Source organism: Amblyomma americanum, chromosome 4 (assembly GCF_052857255.1).
Source record: "Amblyomma americanum isolate KBUSLIRL-KWMA chromosome 4, ASM5285725v1, whole genome shotgun sequence".
Lineage (NCBI taxonomy): Eukaryota > Metazoa > Arthropoda > Arachnida > Ixodida > Ixodidae > Amblyomma > Amblyomma americanum.
In genome coordinates this window covers 107818938-107837602 of record NC_135500.1, presented here as the reverse complement: position 1 = coordinate 107837602, position 18665 = coordinate 107818938, and the positions used below count along the sequence as shown (strand labels likewise).

Here is an 18665-nt window from a genome sequence, read left to right as displayed (position 1 = left end):
TGCGCACTTGCCACCTGCCAGGTGGCAGGTGACAAAGTGGGGAGAGGGAAATCACTTTTTCCATTAGCAGGGTAGAGGCCGGAACGTACCTTGCGCGGGAAGCCCAAAAATATCTGTTTTTTTAATTTTTAAGGACTAATTACGACGAAGAATGACTGAACAAAACTGAAAACGAATAAGCATGACTCAGCAAAAATGAAAATTACTGCGGATGGCTCATCAGCGAGCACGGCAAAGTTGCGAAGCAGTAATTTCAGCTAAGTTGAACAAGAACCTATTATGAGTCACGAAATTCTTGGCGAAGTCTATGAGAAAATATGAAGAAAACATAAGTTGAAGAGAAGCAATTAAAATCAAGGACAATACCCAACGCTAGTGCATTGCCATCGCATAGTGATAAGTAAGCACACCGAGATTTTCGTGCTGGCCTGCATTAGAATGGGTATATTTTTGAGCACCCAGCGCTTGAGAGCCCGCGATCGTCGTTCACTTAAGCACGTGAATCCCACTTCACTGTCTTCGAAGCCGATAAAATGTCAGTTATTTCAAGTTGCGCCAGATAACGATGAATCACTATATACTTTTCTTCCCTTCTGGTATTCTCATTATGCGCCACGCTGCACACTGAGAACCCCAACTTTAGGGAAGTGCACTATGGTGTCACTACTTGAGGCTTGTTTCACCCCCCTAATTTAAAGTTTATTCAGGAAGCCTGCAACTCTGCTTTTGAACGATATTGTTCTTGCATAGTTCAGATATCATTTTAAAGTGATGTTTTGAATTCTATAGCCGATATGAACCGTTCTCGACGCATTTTAATGGTGTGAAATTGGTTATTTTGATATGGCTATGTTTTGTTGCTGTGTCCTCTGGATGGCTTGGGCCTTTCGACTTCTGTTTACAACTCTAATAAGCGTAATCTTGGTCCTAATTTTCTTCTCTACGTTTCTTTTCAGATGATAGGGGCCTCCCCTTGTTGATCAGCTTCTTTCCGACCGTCGTGCAAGCAGTCTACGCATTAAGGCTTGTCAATTTATCGCTGCCTCTAGTAACGGCGCTCAGAAAACTCCGTTACCATGGCTGTTCTGGTTTACGAGATTTTTTTACTATACCGGCAGTTGCTCATGAATACTTCACCAATGATAGGGTCAGTTTCCAGGAAGAGTGTACGACCCTCTAGTGTCTACATCCAGAGCCACGTCTGAATGAAGGTGATGCTGGCGTAACTGGAGAAAATGAGAAAGACGTCGGGGCTTCACCGCAATCCACCAAGGCTCTGCGAGGAAGAGAGAGAAGAAGAATGCCTAACCGGAGGACGCCATGAACAGCAGTTCTTCAACACGGCTTCGGGTCTACCGCTGGTCCAACCGCCGCCGCAGCCCCAAAACGGACCAAGGAGGCTGCCTTGACGGCGATCGGTCCCGGTTCGAGAGGAAGAGGCTCCTCTTCCGGGCCAAGCTCACATTCACGCAGGTGGTACCCGATGCCCACGGCCAGCTGTTGTGCCAGGACTCACCGGGCCGACTCAAGGAGGCTGTGCGCGCCTCCCGGCAGCACAAGCAGAGAGTCCACCTGGCCGTCTCACTCCAAGGAATAAGGATACAGGACGAAATGGCCGGGGAGCTACTAATACACCATCCGGTGCATCGCATTCCGTCCGTTTCGCAAGTCACCAGCGACACCTGGGCTGCCACGTTTATCTACGCGTACCAGGACCGTTCCTTTCACTACATCGCCATCAAGACCGAGAAGGCGACTGCCGAGCTGGAGGTGGCGCTGGTCGCCCTTTTCGAGGTGGTGCTGGATATGAAGGATCGGGCGTCGAGTGTGGTCCATCAAGAGCGGCGACAGCAGCCGCAGGCCTGGGCGCAGGCCACCTCAACCCACGGAGAATAGAACGGAGGTATCTCCAGCCCATAGATTGCGTCGAGTGTCGAGCCTACTGCCCCGAAAACGACTTACATGGAACTCCTCGAATATTAGTCAGAATGGGACTCTTTGCAAGAGGAGGTCCAGCTGATGCCGAGTTCGGCATGGGTCACTGCCACGCAGCGCCCACCTAGCATATTTCACCTGAAGCATCATCGACTCCCGTGGGCGCTCCAGCAACTGTCCTTGTACATTCTGCTGCTTTGGCCCCGCAGTCTGGTGCTTCAGGAAAAACGTCGCCGTAGCTTCACCGCACCACACCAGGGACTCTGCCCTGCTGTGCCCTGCCGCTAGCGACCTAGCCGCACGTGCCGTGAAATGTGTCCTTTGTAATTGTGATGTCCGTACCTTGCGCACCTACATCGTCTGGGTACAATTGTAATCTCAAATGTGCCAGGTCGTCCGCAGTGTCATTCCTCCTCGGCCAAGTTGAGGCAGAAGTTGCAAATAACTATTAGTGGGGCCTAACCTTGTAATTACTGCCAGCAATTGCTCCGCCGCAGCCGTGATTAGGCTCGAAAATAAAATAACGTCACCATTTGCGGAATATTTGTCTCCTTCATGTGTCGTATATGCACCTAGGCATATTCGCTTTTGAATGGCCGCTTTTGTAGCGAGAGCTACACTAGGCTAGCATTTCGAGCCTTTTGCGTGGCCACACCATGGCCACTGTGGCAGCGTGGCTGGTCACGTGGTTGGTCACGTGGTGCGGAGCAGCTCCCGGTGGCACGGCGCGCCGGCGAAACTGAATGGGGAGGGGAGTGGAGTGGGGGGAGAGTGAATGCACGTCCAGGGACGAAACGGAGCGGCGAAAGACTGACTCTGCAATTTGACTTAGCGAGTTCCACTCGGCCAGCTGTAGCTATCGCGTCACTCCAGGTTTAACCAGAGCTAAACCACAGCCATTTTTTGCAATATGATGTTTTGTTTAATTATTCTGCTTGGAAGGTCTTTCATCTTTTTCGTAGCTTGAATATTAACTATTTTTATATTCAATTGGGAAGCCAAACTTCGGTTTATTTTGTCTTCGCTATCGCATCTGTTTTTTTTTTCATTCCCTGGAGGCAGCGGGAATGAATATTCTCTCTTTGCGCGGCCACATATTAGCATCTCATAGCCCTACTTTATGCGGGCCACACTGGCTGAAGACATTTTCAATGATTCTAGTTTTCATCTAGTCGGCGTCGTTGTTTGTCGCGACGGCGTCGCGAGTCAAAAATCCTCGGAGAAGCAACGCATGTGAGCTATCTAGGTCACGGGACCTTTTGGTGTCATCATAACTTGTCCTTCAGATTATGAGCAAACTGACCACCATGGCAGGTGGCACTTAAATAAAGATTACTAGCTCGGTAAGAGAAACCTCGCTTGCACAATCCCCACCGGTGGCAGCACATGTCATCGCAGGGCAGTGGCGCATCGCTTTGTGATGACCCCCATAATGCGCAGGTCCACACGGGACGGAGAGGCAAAGAGACACCGTATGGCTCAGTTTAAACAAACAGATATATTCAATAATTATACATGATTAATTTTCAGAGGCTGGGGCGTCCGAGCTTACGTGCCGACGACTTCATGGGGGCGATGGAGTGGCTCCGGAGTTGGGCTCGAGCGGTTGCTGGCAGAAGCTGCACGCCGTCGGACTTCGGCGCTGAAGGCCCTCTTGGCGAACGATGTCGTCCTGAGGCGTCACTCAAAGAGCATGGCTGGGTAATTGATGATGCTGCTGTCATCTGGGTCTCCGTCTACGCCGCGCCGTCGAACGCGGAACCTCGTAGCACACACAAGGAATGTCACTCCACAAGGAATGTCACACTCGCTCACCCTCCAGAAGAATGTTCTCCGAACATTTGAGTCCACGCAGCTCCCCTTGTCTTTCTGAATCGCCTCGCACCGTGCATCCGACAAAACACTTTTCGCTGCACTCAACGCCACTGCACAACACCATATGCCTCCGCTGTCATAACTGGCGTCTCCAGGGGCAGCACTGATCTTCTTTTACAGATAAACATGAAACTCAGCACCCAAGCCTCTCCTTTCTAGTCCAAACTGGACGAAATAAATTTACCACAGTTACAAAGGAGCTCCCACTTCTAGCACGATCACGACACAGACAAAAAAATAGATAACGAAAGGAAGTAGGGCAGGTTCTGCATGCGCTCCGCATGCTCTCCTGTGAAGGTGTTACTTAATGACAGAAAGGTTTAACTCCCAACTCCGATAACTTAACACATAAGCACATAGCAATGTTATGAGCTGCGGCATTACACAATTCTAGCCAGTTCACAACTCCGCTCTGTTTACGCCATTAGTCCGACTTAGCTTTCCGATTTCGCAGCGGATATCGGCCTTCATGAGTCATACTAAGTAAGTCTGTGCCCCTTTGTCTGCTTTGGGACTCGCGAGGGCTCGTGGCAGGAGCCTCTCCTGGCGTTATCTGCGCGGCAACCTCGCGCGCTTCTTCTTCTAGCAATGCATGAAGTAAATCCGGTGGCATTCCGGCCGTCACCTCGGGCGCCTGCCGAACAAATGCAGGAGAGGGCGTTTCTTGCGAACTATCTGCGCGCTCCGCTTCACTTCTGTCCCCATCAAAATCCACGCTTTCCCTTTCCTCATTTCGTGAATACTGAACCGGTGCCGACTTGAGGCGATTTGCGTGTATCCTTACCAAGCGCCGGTTCACGTCTCGGACTCTGAAGTTTACCGGAGAAAGCTTCTCGACAACCTCGCACGGTCCTCTCCACTTCGTCTGGAACTTACGAGCTAGCCCAATCTGCCTTTGGCAGTTTTCAATGTACACGCTGTCCCCCACATCAAACGGCGCGTCTCTAGCACTGCGATCGTGCACCTCCTTCCTGCGCTTCGCCGCTTTCTTTAAGGCCTCCTTTGCGATGTCCCTCGCCACTTGCAAGCGCGATTCTAGCTCAACCTTGTAGTCGTCCAGTGAAGCGTATGGGACACGACGGGGGCCCTCTGGCACTTCACTAGGCTGGTCCGGGTCTCGGCCGTAGAGAAGAAAGAATGGCGATTCGCCCGTGCTCTCGTGTGCTGCGGAATTGTAGGCAAACATTGCATACGGGAGCCACAAGTCCCAGTCCCGCTGGTCGCGCGAAACAAAATGCGACAGGAACCCGGCCACGGTTTGGTTCAGTCGCTCCACCGCGCCGTTGCAAGCCGGATGGTACGGTGTTGTCTGCTTCTTAGCGATCTTAAGCAGCTCGCAAACTCTCCTCATTAGCTGCGACACGAAGTTCGTTCCCCGATCTGTCAAGAGTTGCCTCGGGGGTCCATGTCGGAGCACGATCTGTTCGACAAATGCTCTTGCAACCGTGTCTGCCTTCTGATCTGGGAGTGCTACCGCTTCCGCGTATTTTGAAAGGTGATCGACAAATACTAGAATGTACTTGTTTCCGGAAGTGGTCGTGGGCAATGGGCCCATTATGTCCATACCTGTCCGCTCGAAGGGAGCCAAAGGGGCACTCTGTGGGCGTCATTAACTGTCACGAGGCACGTGGCTGCCTTCAGGCCATTGCTGAGAGAGTCGACCGGCTCAAGCACTCCCACGGCGCCGCTCTCTACATCTGAAGGCACAAACGCGTACAAAATGTGCTCCGACCAAGGAAGGACGACAGCCTCCTCGACCAGCCTGACGGCAACCCGCGAATATACCTTCTCCAATGATCCCACTGTTTGACGGGTGTCAATATCGGTAATGCGAATCTCAGCCCCTCTCCTGTTCAAAAACGGAACTTTTGAGCCGCCCGCATTAACCTCTTCCTCAGAGAATGAGACTACTACCTTCCCTTTTCTCAAAAAATCCTGCCCTAATATACCTGACACTCCGTTTGGCAGAGACACCGTGTCCGGGCATACGTAGCAGGGGTGCTCCAATGCAATTCCGCCGAGAGAGAAGTGTAACCGGTAGAGTCCACTTATGCCAAGAGGATCCCCCGTTATGCCTACAAATTTGGTTGCCATACCACCAGACGCTTCCAACACCTCGCGGTCCCCCTTCCTTCGAAGCGTGTTAAAACTGCTCTCCTTAAGCAATGTCACCTTTGACCCCGTATCTATCAACAATTCCATGCAACAACCATTTAACTTGCAACGCACAACAGGGCATGCCTCGTCGGCCACACAAACTACCACCACCTCATCATCCACTGCTCCCTCCCCACGCTCCTCAGGCTGGGGAGGACTAACTAGTTTTTTGTCTCGGTATCTGGAGCCCCGCTGTAGGCTTGCTTAGGGCGTGCCTCGCCTGCTTCTCTTTGTGGCTCCCCACGGCGCACGTTTTGGCAGAACCTGGCGATGTGTCCGCGACCCTGGCAAGCGAAGCATACGATTTCTTCAAAATCTCGCATACCGCGCCTGTAGCTTTGTGGCGGTCTCCGGTTTCCAGCGAATGAGCGCTGTTGAGCGCGCGTTTCAACCTGGCGTTCTACCTGCTGAGATAGCAGCTGTTCTAAGCGATCTAATCGCTCTGTAAAGAGAGCAACCTCAGGGTTGAGCACCGCTCTCTCTATGACGCGTACTCTCGCTGCGGCTGTCGTTAACGCCTCATTTCGTTCCTCATCCAATGCGGCCTCCACGGCTTGGTCGAAATTGCTCGGCTTGCGCGAGAGCACGAACCGGCGCACGGGGTCTTGCAGACCAGCCACGAACAAAGCGGTCATTTCCTCTTTAAGTATATCCTCCGCGTATTTCTTCTTTAGCTGGTCTCCTTCCTCCTCCCTGCTTAACGTATCGCGCGCTAAGCGCTGAAGCCGCGACGCAAACGTTCGCACGTCCTCCCCTACCATCTGTCCGGCGTCACGGAACCTCTGTACCCGCACGTGACGTGGTTCAGTGTCGAAATGCTCACACGCGAGCTTCTTAAATTCCGCAAATGATTTTGTGGATTTTACTTTTTCGTCTCGCCAGGCAAAATCATGAGCAGCTCCTGCCATCTTACACCTCGCCATTCCCAGCATTTGAGCATCGGACCATCCCCCCATCTTCCCAATCTCTTCTAGCATGGAAAAGAAATCGCAGATTGGAACCCCTGTCTTATCTCCTGTAAACGTCAGAATGACGCTTCCTAATGCCAGCATGCTTGCTCCGAGCGACGGCTGTGGAGTGGGAGCTCCCTCAGATAAAGACATTTTTTTTTTCAAGCCCTCCGGTGCCTCAAGCCTCTCAAATGGGGGTAAAAGTCCCACAATCAGTCCCGTGATTCCCTTTTGATTACAATTTTGAAGTAATGAATGTCGCAGCATTCAGAGGACATTTGCTTTTGAGACCCCACTTCTGACACCAGTGTGATGACCCCCATAATGCGCAGGTCCACACGGGACGGAGAGGCAAAGAGACACCGTATGGCTCAGTTTAAACAAACAGATATATTCAATAATTATACATGATTAATTTTCAGAGGCTGGGGCGTCCGAGCTTACGTGCCGACGACTTCATGGGGGCGATGGAGTGGCTCCGGAGTTGGGCTCGAGCGGTTGCTGGCAGAAGCTGCACGCCGTCGGACTTCGGCGCTGAAGGCCCTCTTGGCGAACGATGTCGTCCTGAGGCGTCACTCAAAGAGCATGGCTGGGTAATTGATGATGCTGCTGTCATCTGGGTCTCCGTCTACGCCGCGCCGTCGAACGCGGAACCTCGTAGCACACACAAGGAATGTCACTCCACAAGGAATGTCACAGCTTAACCGCTGCACCATTTCGTCAGGAGGGTTATGAGGACTCCCAGGGATCTTTGAATGCAAAGTCGAGAATTATCAATCCCGCATATATGGGCATTAACCCAATGAAACTACCCCGCAATACCCAAAAGGCGGTGTTTTTTTTTTTTTTGTTCGCTGCTGCCTCGCTGTTGTCTCGCTTCAAAAAGTGTCCTCTGACCCCCTTCAACTCGCCTTTCTTTCTTTTAAATTCATTAGTACGTCTCAGAGTGTTGCTTCTCGTCACCACCTAATAATATGAGTTTCTCGCATCTGTCGTTTTCATTTCATTGCGCGGCCAGGGCAGTAAGGTAACGCGCAGCTTTCTTAACTAGTCCTGTTTTTCCAGTCATCTTGCCAATCGTCTTCTTTTCACACTGCCTGCTTGCAGTCGCGGATGCCACTGGGGGAACTGGTAGAGGTCCAGGATTGTTTGTAGTAATAGTTTCTTCCAGCACCGTTTTTTTTTTGTGAGCTACAACTCTTGCTCATTTCGGGTTTTCGGAGGTTGTCCTCTCTTGCCCTACGAAAGTTCGAAGCATATAGTGGTACTGGATAAGGTGCTATAGGCAATATTGGTTATGTGAACATACTGAGAACAAGGGTGATATGTGGTGCGCGTATTTAGATAATGGGGAGCCTGGGCCATACAATTCCAATTTGCATGATAACACGCGGGTATACCTACAAAGAGCTACAACGCATTTTTTTTAAATACGCCTACATCTGATTCCGAACAGCAGTTCTTCGGATACTCAACTAAGCACGCTAGCGACAAAGCCACGTCGTTTTTTTTTTTCCAACATGGTATTTACTACACGAGGTTATGCATGTACAGAAAGAGGCTATATACAGGTTAGTTACAAAGCAATCCGCTAGTGCCTGCACTGCACTAAGTACGTTTTATTCTGTATTACTGTTCAGTGTTAAAAAATAGATTACCGCAAACCAAAAATAATATTAATATTCAAAGTGGCAGCCGCATTTAAGGCTGAGCTGAGATTCAATATGGTTTCAAATTTACCAAATCACTCAACGCTGGCATCCATTCAAATTACTGGCTGTCAACATTGGAAAGTTCTTTCTGACATGCCACAATTTCTATGAAATGCTTCCTCCCTGAGCGAGCAGCCACGTTAGAGTGTATCTTGCAGCCATTCTCGCTTTCCATACACTGTGCAGGCCGATCACGATGAATAAGTCGTATGGTACACACCCTTAAATTATGGACAGTTTAAAACCTTACACCATACGGCGTCACTGGCAGGTCCTTTCTTAAAGTCAGCTGCAAGATGTCCCAGAGAAATACAGCGTCCTGGCACTCAAGGAAAGTGTAGCCCTTTTCTCTCAGCCATGGTTAAAAGATGCACTGTACCGATATGTAAAAGGAAGAAGAAACTTTGTGCTGACGATCTGACCGGCATACTTTAAACTGTTTTTAAGACGTCCTTAGCTTCCCCACCACAGTATAACGACCGAAAAAGAGGAACTGGTAACATGACATCAAACAAGGCTTTCGTCGGGTGTTGATTCTGACTGGAATGCCTATGTTCTGCAACTCGAAACCTAAACCACGTCGTGCGCTGGTAGCTTCTGCATTATTTTCTTATCTGTAGTGCAACTTGCACATTTTCGCATTTCATAAAATGTTTCCAAAGGTAGACATGGCAGTCACAGCTGTCTGATATCCTAGTAAATGTGCTCAACCTTCTTGCGGGATATCATAATCTGCCACCGATGTCCCGCCTCTTGATTAAGCATCAGTTGTGCTAACACGATCTGAAAATATAATAATCTCTCAATGCTGGATGCCATGTCGTCCTCTCAGATAGCCCGTAATTCTTTCTACTAACACAGCTACGTATCTCGCTCATCAGTCCATGACGTAATGCGTCATTTAGCTTCACATGCGGCCAGCGGATGAGCGACGCCGATGAAGCATTTCTGAATAAGCATCGCCAGGAATGCAAACAGAAGAGAAAACATGAAACGAAGTGTAGTTCCTTACACGCATGATGGCTGCAGGGTACCTTATTGTTTACGTATGTATATCCAGGTGTTGTGGATTCCATAATTCCATAATTACCGGGACCCATATGGCCATATGATACCCATATGTCCATATGGCCTGAACACGTATGCCCGGTGGCGCTCTATTCCATTCTGCACTGTAATGCACTCTATATTTTCGTATTTTTTTCATTCACGTGGTCTCTATCAGCGGTGAATACCAGCCCTAAATAGTTGCATTCTCTTACAGCTTCCAGGGCTTAGCTGTATATGGTAAACTAATATGCCGTTCCGAGACCATTGATCGTTACACTAGATTTCTTGATGTTAATTTTTGACCCACAATTCTGCTTTGCCGGTCTATGTCCTGAATCATGCTTTGCGATTCGTTCCCTTATTTACTCAACATGGCAAATTATCAGCAAATCTTAAATTGCTAAGATATTCACTTTATTCTCAACTCTTCCCGCTCCAGTGCTCTGAACTCCTGCTGTAAGCACGTCAGTAGTCAACCGTAAAGAAGACACCGAAGCTGTCCCAAAGCTACCACACTCATGCTTAGATCGTGACGGCAGCCTTTTTCTAGTCCCTCTAAAACGAATGGCCATGTAAGCACTATATGGTCTAGAAGTCGGAAGTTGGAATCAAGCGCATTAAAGGGAAGCTGAAACGTTTTTCAAATCGCATGAAACGCTGTGGTTGGGAAGAAAGGGCCTTGAAAATCATGTGTGTAAATTTTTTCTCGATTCTATCCGCAAACAGAGCTGCAATCGCTACTTCAAAACCCGCCGCCGGCACGCCCTCGTCGCTTCCGGAAGCGCCGGGTGGGGGGACGGCAGAGAGGGAGAACTGGCGGAAGTGACGCCATTCACGGAGAGTCGGCCGGCCGTCCGGCTGCGCTTGCTTCGCTGCGGCCCGCGCTTTAGATCAACGTAATCTTCTGCCAGTGCTGTGTACTTTCTCTCGTTCGGGCGTTCCCTTTAATGCTTGAAGCCTGTATATAAACCAGTTTAGGCATGGTACTTCTTTCGAACAGCGCTCAGCTCAAAGCTTCGTAGAATCCGTCGGCTGTTCTCCCCCAGCCTCTTCCACGTTAACCAGACAATCTGGTGGTACGCAGCATGCCGAAACTGCCTGCACAAAATATGTGCGGCAATATTTCTATTTTCGTTATATTACTTTCTTACTTGTTTGTAAACTCTGCCTTTTCCAGCTGGTTCACATCCACGCTGAGCTAAGGCCACTTCCAGCAATGCTTTACTGAGGCACACAGTCTTGAACTTTTTTGAGCTCGTTACGCACTGTGTGCCTTTTTGCTTTTTCCTGATTGCTTGCACCTCATGGCAGCACAAGATATTCTCTTAATCTTTCATCAGCGCGCAGCACATGCAGCTGCAGCTGCACCTAACTGATCAAAAAACCGATTATATAGGCCTAGTATACTTGAGCAAAGCAAACATTTGCATTCATGAGCGCTTGGTCATGGCTGACGGTCGACAATGGGGCCAGAATTCATATAAATTTGTCCTTGAGTCAAAACGGCCAAGTGGTCGAGCAGCAGTACGCATATATCTGCCACAAGTGATTCTGCTCGTTATCTCGATACGCAACGGCAGCAACTATATGTCGCAGCACACTAGTTTTGATTAGCAGCACTGCGAGCTCCGAAACGCAGCCATAATTATTTTCAAAAGCGTGTTCAGCATGAAAAAAATAAACAACGCACGGGGCTAAGTGCAAAAGTTTCATGTTTGAACAATAGCCCGAACATGCGACAGAAGGAAAGCGCACACGGGAGCTTCCTCCTGGTCGCCTCGTCTCTTCGCGCGGTAGTACAGCAGTGCACCCACTCCAACTCATGCAGTTTTGCATTCTTTTGTAGTTCTAAAAGGCCTTCGGGGGTAATTAGGCAAGTAACTATAAATAAATGAACAAACTAATGCTTTACCTCGCGCGACTCGTGTAAGCGTGCCGGTGATCTGATTTAGATCATGTTTACAGGCATTACGAGAAGTTGGTGGCCAGGTTTTTATGCAGCAGCGGTACACAGAAACGTTTCGGCGCAATTTATTTTTTTTAATTGCCACTTGCACTTACACAAAACATATGCACACGCATGCACCTGCGCAAAACATACGTATCAGTCGAGGTTTGTCTTTCGTGTTACCCTGGTAGGACGTGAAAGGCCCATACTGGGTTAACGAAATTTCCGGCTTGCAGGCGCCGCCATGCGGTCGCTTCTCTATTAGCTTCTTATCAGGCGGTGGCACCAGTTTTCTGTTTAGTTTGAGTTCTCAACGATTTCGGAATAGTTTTGCGCGCGCTCGTCCAGATTCCGACAGTCCGGCGGTTCCACGGTTACCCGCAAGCAAAGAATGTGGGAATGCGCTGACTACCCCGGAGTCGACGAAGATATTGATAGCAGAGAAAGCTGGGAAGCCCTGCTGCGCAGCGAAGAACCCGCTCGGCAGAAACAAGCCAATCCGCCTGGCGGCTGATGCCGCGAAGAGAGAAAGTCTCTTTGTTAGCCTTTGGTCACGGAGGCTCCGGCCCCCGCCCTCCAGGCCTGCGTGCCGGGGGCAGTGAGTAGTAAGGGGTCTCCATTTCCGGTGGAAATAAAGCTGCCATCCGCCCATCCATCCAGTCGAGGTTTCCAACACGTGAAAATGTCGCGACATGACTTTCGCTGCCGGCGCACTCCGCGGCGTCGTTGGTTCCGCCGTTTTCTGAAGCTGCTGATGGCTCGAACATGCATGGTGAAAGTCCAAACTGTTCAGCACTGCTTGAATTATCCATGATTTCCAGAACGTAGTCCTTAAAAGCCCGCTGAAGCAACGCGCTACGCAGCAACGCCGTCGGTGCCGGCCGGTGATCCCCGTGGATGACGTCACGACGGTCCCGACCAATCGCGGGCAAGAGCGGCGTTCGCTCGGCGCCCTGAGGCGATGGGGCGCGTTTTCTTCTAAAAAACAACTTTTTGCGTTTATTTTCGCTCTTTTTGAATGAGATATTCTGCTTCAGTGGATTAAAAACTATAAAATGACGTACAAAACTCTATTTTTTTCGAAAAGTGCTTCAGCTTCCCTTTAACATCATTATTTTGAACAGCTGTTGCACACACCCTCAAAGACAAATTATGCTTCTTACTGTGACCTTTTATTTTAGATCTGCATTGCTTTTCCAAACACGGGTAACCTAGACAGAGAGAGTATTATACTACTCATGATACCATTTTTATTGTGATTCACGAAAACCATATCATCCTTTCCAAAATGGTTAATGCAAATGTGTCGCTAAGAATACGTTAAGTGCAGTAAAGGTCTGGCTTGTCAGAGGAGTTTGTAGGCCCAGTGACCTTATCGTAAAAAATTACATCTATTACACTTCCGGTTGAAATGGTACCATGGGGAATGAACCCTGATGCGTTAGCATTAGAACACCCCCCCCCCCCCCCCCCGGTTTGTGAAGAAAAAGTGGCCTGCGCCGTCCGGCAGTGATGTAGTGTGTGCCCTTGCCATGTGCCGTGTGGCAGGCGGAAAAAGTGGGGAGCGGGAAAACTCCGTTCCATCCGCAGGGGAGAGGCCGGGAAGGTTGCTGCCACGGGAAGGCCCAAAAAGGAGTTTGTAAAATTAACAGAAACTAATTTATTATTACAATTACTCAACAAAAATGAAACCTGCGAATGAGTCAACAAAGAGCCCAGCAATGTTGCTCAGCTGTTTCTTGAGCCAAGTTGGGCAAGAACCGTTAATGAGCAAAGAAATATGAAGAAAAGTTCTTGATAGACCAACAGCTCAAACGAACAGGGCAGGAAAGGAGAAAGGACAACAGAATGTCGTTCAGCGCAGTTCAATTCAGCTTATACCCAGAATGGGTATAAGCTTGACAGCCCACAGCATGATGATGATGATGACAACCTCAGGCCTAATGGCACATACCTACGGCGGGAGATTGGGCAGGGTACATTGCTGATGTTGCCTCAAAAGCGATGGCCCATACCCACGGTGGGGGATCAGCCAGGATTTGGTGCAGATCCAAACACATGAGAGCCCGCGATCGTCGTTCTCTTAAGCACACGAAATTCACTTCTACGCCTTCGCGGCCGTTATGTAATATCAGTGTTTTCGTGTGGCGGCAAACACAGGTAATCAGTATTATCTTATTGTTTCTTTAGTGATCCTCCATATACACCACAATGCACACTGAGAATTCTGACTTTTGAGAAGTGAACTCCTCTTTCTACTCCAGGTTCGTGTTCAACCGCGACATTTTTGTTTATTGAGGAAGCATGTAACTATGCTCGCGAATGTTATGGTTCGTGTATAGTTGAGATATTATTTCAAACTACTCTTTGGAATTGTGTAGCCGATAGCGTTTCTTCATAGACCGTTCTAGATGCTCTTCACTGGTCTGAAATGAGTTATTGTGATATGACTATGTTTCGTAGCAGGGTCCTCTGGATGCCTGGTGCCTCTCGCTTTAGTTTACGAATCTGAGAAAGCTAATCTTGATGTCGTATTTCTTCTGCCCTTTTCAGGATATAGGGGCATCTTTTTTTCTTTCGTGCGAACAGTCCACGCATTTCAGAATGTCATTTTTGTGCTGTCAGAAGTAATGGCGCTCGGTGTCGGAATGGTCTGTTCAACTGGGCTCCTCCACTTTACACGACTGTTTGGCAATGTGCATGCTATTGCACGTGGACAGTTCAACAGTGTTAGGGCCAGTTTCGAGGAAGAGTGTGTCAGCCTCCAGTGTCTATATGCAGAGCCATGTCTGAATAAAGGTAATGTTGGCATAACTGGAAAAAATGAGAAAGAAGGGGGCACAACTGCGAAGGCAAACGCTTACAGAGTAAGGACAACCTCAGACCTCAATCAACCAAATGATCAGACAGGCTTTCGTAAAGAATGCTCAACAATAGAGCATATTCACACTATCAATCAGGTGATAAAGAAATGCGCGGAATATAACCAACCCTTATGTATAGCCTTCACTGATTACGAGAAAGCATTTGACTGAGAGGAAACCTCACTTTCATGCAGGCATTGCAATATGAGGGTGTAGAAACGTCTGATGTGAAAATTCTGGAAGATATCTACAACGACAGTACAGCTGCCATAGTTCTCCACAAAGTCAGCAATAAAGGTCCAATAAAGAAGGTTGTCAGGCTGGAGGACACGATCTCGACAATGCTTTTCACCGCCTGTTTACAGGAGGTAGTCCGAAGCCTGGATTGGTAGAATGTAGAATACCTTAGTAATCTGCGATTCGATGGTGAAAAAATTGATGATAAAAAAGTCACTCAGGAGATAAACTGCAAATAATGATTAATGAGTTAAACAATCCGACCAGAGCAATGGGCCTAAATTTTAACGTACAGGATGCCAATATAATGTTCAAATGTCACGGAAAAGAAGAGCAGTTTACAATTGGTAGCGAGGTGCTGCAAGCGGTAGGGCAATACGTCTACTTAGGGCAGATAGTGACCGCAGGTCCGGATCATGAGAGGGAAATAACTAGAAAAGTAAGAATGGGGTTGAGTGCATATGGCAGGTTCTCTTAGGTTATGAATGGCAATTTGCAATATCCCTCAAGGGAAAAGTATACAGCATCTGTATCTTACCCGTACTCGTCTACGGGGCAGATACCTGAAGGCTAATGGCAAGAATTCAGCTTTAGTCAAAAACAAAGCAGCGAGCAATGGAAAGAAAAATGAGAGGTGTAACGTTAAGAGACCGGAAGCGGGCAGAGTGGGTGACGGAACTAACGCGGGGTAATGATAGCCTAGTCGAAGTCAAAAGCAAGAAATGGGCTTGGGCCGGGCATGTGATGAATCTTCAAGATAACGGATGATCTTTAAGGGTGACGGAATGGATTCGGAGAGAAGACAAGCGTAGCAGGGGGCGGCAGAAAGTTATTTGGCACAGGACAGCGCTAATTGGAGAGACGTAGAAAAGGCCTTTGCTCTGATGATGATGATGATGATGATGATGATGATGATGATGATGATGATGATGTTGTTGTTGTTGTTGTTGTTGTTGTTGTTGTTGTTGTTGTTGTTGTTGTTGTTGTTGTTGTTGTTGTTGTTGTTGTTGTTGTTGTTGTTGTTGTTGTTGTTGTTGTTGTTGTTGTTGTTGTTGTTGTTGTTGTTGTTGTTGTTGTTGTTGTTGTTGTTGTTGTTGTCCTCAGGCTCTGCAGCGGGCGTATTAAAGCTGATAAGGAAGATGATGATGCTGTTGCTGATGAGCGGCGATGTTTCACTGCACCGCGAGGAAGACGTAGAAGAAGAAAGCCTAACCGGAGACCGCCATGAGCAGCACCCTCTCGACGTGGTTTGGTGTGGGGCGGTGGCCCAACAGCTGCCGTAGCCCCAAAACGGACGAAGCAGGCAGCCTTGGCGGGTACCGGTCCCGGTTCGAGGGGGAGGGGCTCGTCTTCCGGGCCAAGCTCATTGGCAAGCAGCCGGTACCTGATGCCCGCGGCCACGGGTTGTGCCAGGATGCCATGAGCCGACTCAAGGAAGCTGTGCGCGCCTCCGGACAGCGCAAACAAAGGGTCCAGCTGACCGTCTCCCTCCAAGGAATCAAGACACGCGGCGAAAAGACCCGGGTGCTACTATACCACCATTTGGTGCACCCCATTTCGTTCATCTTGCAAGACACCAGCGACGCCAGGGCTGCCGGCTATATTTACGCGGCCCGGGACGACTCCTATCACTACATCGCCATCAAGACCTAGAAAGCGGCTGCCGAGCTGGAAGCGGCGCCGGTTGCCCTTTTCGAAGTGGTGCTGAATTTGAATGATCGCGCCAAGAGGACAACCCCGTAAGAATGCCGACACCATCCGCAGGGCTGGGCGCAGACCCCCTACACTCTCGGAGACATGCAGGGAGGTATCTCCAGCCCTCAGGATGTCTCGAATGCTGAGCCCTCTGTCTCCAACACGACTTCTATGGTGGAAGAACTCCTCGACTTGCAGCCACAGTGGAACCCATTGCTAGAGGAGAACCTGCTGAAGGTGATGACTACAGGCGCCAAGGCAATGCTGGACTTAACTGACACACTAGACCTGAAACATCATCCAATATCCCGTGCCCAAACCCGAGACTCCCGTGGGCGCTGCACCACCTGTGCTTCCACATTTTGCTGATCTGGCCACGCAGTGTGGTACCTCTCGAGACAGATCGCAGCTTCAACGCGCCGCGCCATGGACCCTGCCCTTTGCCGCCCTGTCGCAAGTGACTGCGCCACGCATGCCGTGAACAGTGGCTTTTATGACTGTGATGCCCGTATTATGTGCACCTAAAACTACTTTTTACGAATTTACTCTCAAAGACGCCAAGATGAATACTATTTCATTGCCCCTGCCAAGTTGAGACGGAGTTTGAAGCTGCGGCTAGCTATAAGCGAGGACCAACGTTGCAGTTACTTCCGGCAATTGCTCCGCCACGGCGACATTTTAGTTTGAAAACGAAATAAAGTAACGTCGCCATTTGTGCCATATTTCTGTACCCTTTATGTGCCGTGTATGCACCTTGGAATGTCCACCTTTTAACACTATAGCATGTTTTTTTTTTAATCATACTGCTTGGTTTGCTTTGGTTATGTGGGTTTAACGTCCCAAAGTGACTCAAGCTATGAGGGACGCCGTAGTAAATGCCTCCAGAAATTTCGACCACCTGGGGTTCTTTAACGTTGTTGTGCTCGCGCTTCCTTCCTGCTGTTCGGTGAATTTGGGCATGGGGAGGATTCCCAGGGGACCACCACGAGGGTGGGTGAGCCCTCTTGGAGAGACGTGGCTGCAGGAATGCCGGAAGCAGCGACGATAATAGCGTCCCCGAGTGTTCGAACAGGAATGCCGGAAGCAGCGTCGACCATAGCGTCCCTATGTATTCGTTCCGGTCATCAGGCGACGAAGTACAGGATCAGCGTTGTCCTATGCAGTCACGCTGGGATTGAACAATTACCCGAGTGCCACGCCTTCGACAGAGGTTCCGCGTTGCGGTCATCAGTACAAGATCTTTCAACCCCTGCTGGGAGACAGCCTGCATTCCTGTGTCACGCAGGCGCCTTCCGGGTTCACATGGGCGCGGTCCGGACACACGTGCGCGCCCGCCTGGGGGCCGCGGGGGCGATAACGTGACCGGGTCCTGTTCCCTTTCCCTCGACCGAGCTGCGAGAGAACATCAGGACCGCCCTGCCGTGGGTGGTGCCATCAGTGTCATCGTGTGATTGGACATCATTCTTTGAACTATATTCCCCAGCTAGGGATCTGGGGAATACGAAGAGTAAGGAGCTGCTGGTTTGATACCAGAGGAGAGCCCCCCCTCTTGAGAGATACCCTTCGCTGGGAGAGACTCCCGACTGCTAAGAAGCTCCCTTTACTTAGAGGCACTCTCAGTTGTCCTTACTTGTACATTATGCAAATAGTCTTTGTATAAAGTTTTCCAAGTTTTCTTCCTCCGATCGTCCTCGTCTCTTCTCCGGCCCAGTCACGCTACCTGAATCCCAACAACGTGCACTGGCACCGAGCAGTACACGGGCCTCTAGAATTTCGCCTCCATTTAAATTCGACCGCTAAGGCCGGGATCGAACACGCGCCCTCCGGGTCAGCAGCCGAGCGCCGTAACCAATGAGCCAGCGCGTCGGCCCAATCTGCTTGGGAGGCCTTCAATCAATTTTTATGCGTATTACTAGCCTCGTGCGTGGCGTGTACAGAGACTGTACACACTTTCTGTCGTCAATGCGCACAATTTCACTTTCGGTACACAACCCCGCGGCGGTGATTCAGTGGTTAGCGCGCTCGGCTACTGATCCAGAGTTCGAACCCGACCGCGGCTGCCACTTTTCGATGGAGGTGAAACGCCAAGGCGCCCATGTGCTGTGCGATGTCAGTGCACGTTAAAGATCCCCAGGTGGTCAAAATTATTCCAGAGCCCTCCACTACGCGGTACCTCTTTCTTCCTTTGTTCTTTCCTTCACTCCTTTATCCCTTCTCTTACGGCGCGGTTCAGGTGTCCGCC

The 18665-nt window shown here is 49.6% G+C and overlaps 1 protein-coding gene across 1 annotated transcript; it reads left to right on the top strand.

Moving 5' to 3' along the window:
• The first annotated feature begins 15952 nt into the window (after positions 1–15952).
• LOC144129740 (disabled homolog 1-like) lies at positions 15953–16381 on the top strand. Its single transcript, XM_077663826.1, has one exon. The coding sequence runs from the start codon at positions 15953–15955 to the stop codon at positions 16379–16381; it is 429 nt and encodes a 142-aa protein (XP_077519952.1).
• The last annotated feature ends 2284 nt before the right edge of the window (positions 16382–18665 follow it).

Coding starts and splice junctions, on each gene's coding strand:
- LOC144129740 (XM_077663826.1), top strand. CDS start 15,953: ATGAGCAGCACCCTCTCGACGTGGTTTGGTGTGGGGCGGTGGCCCAAC.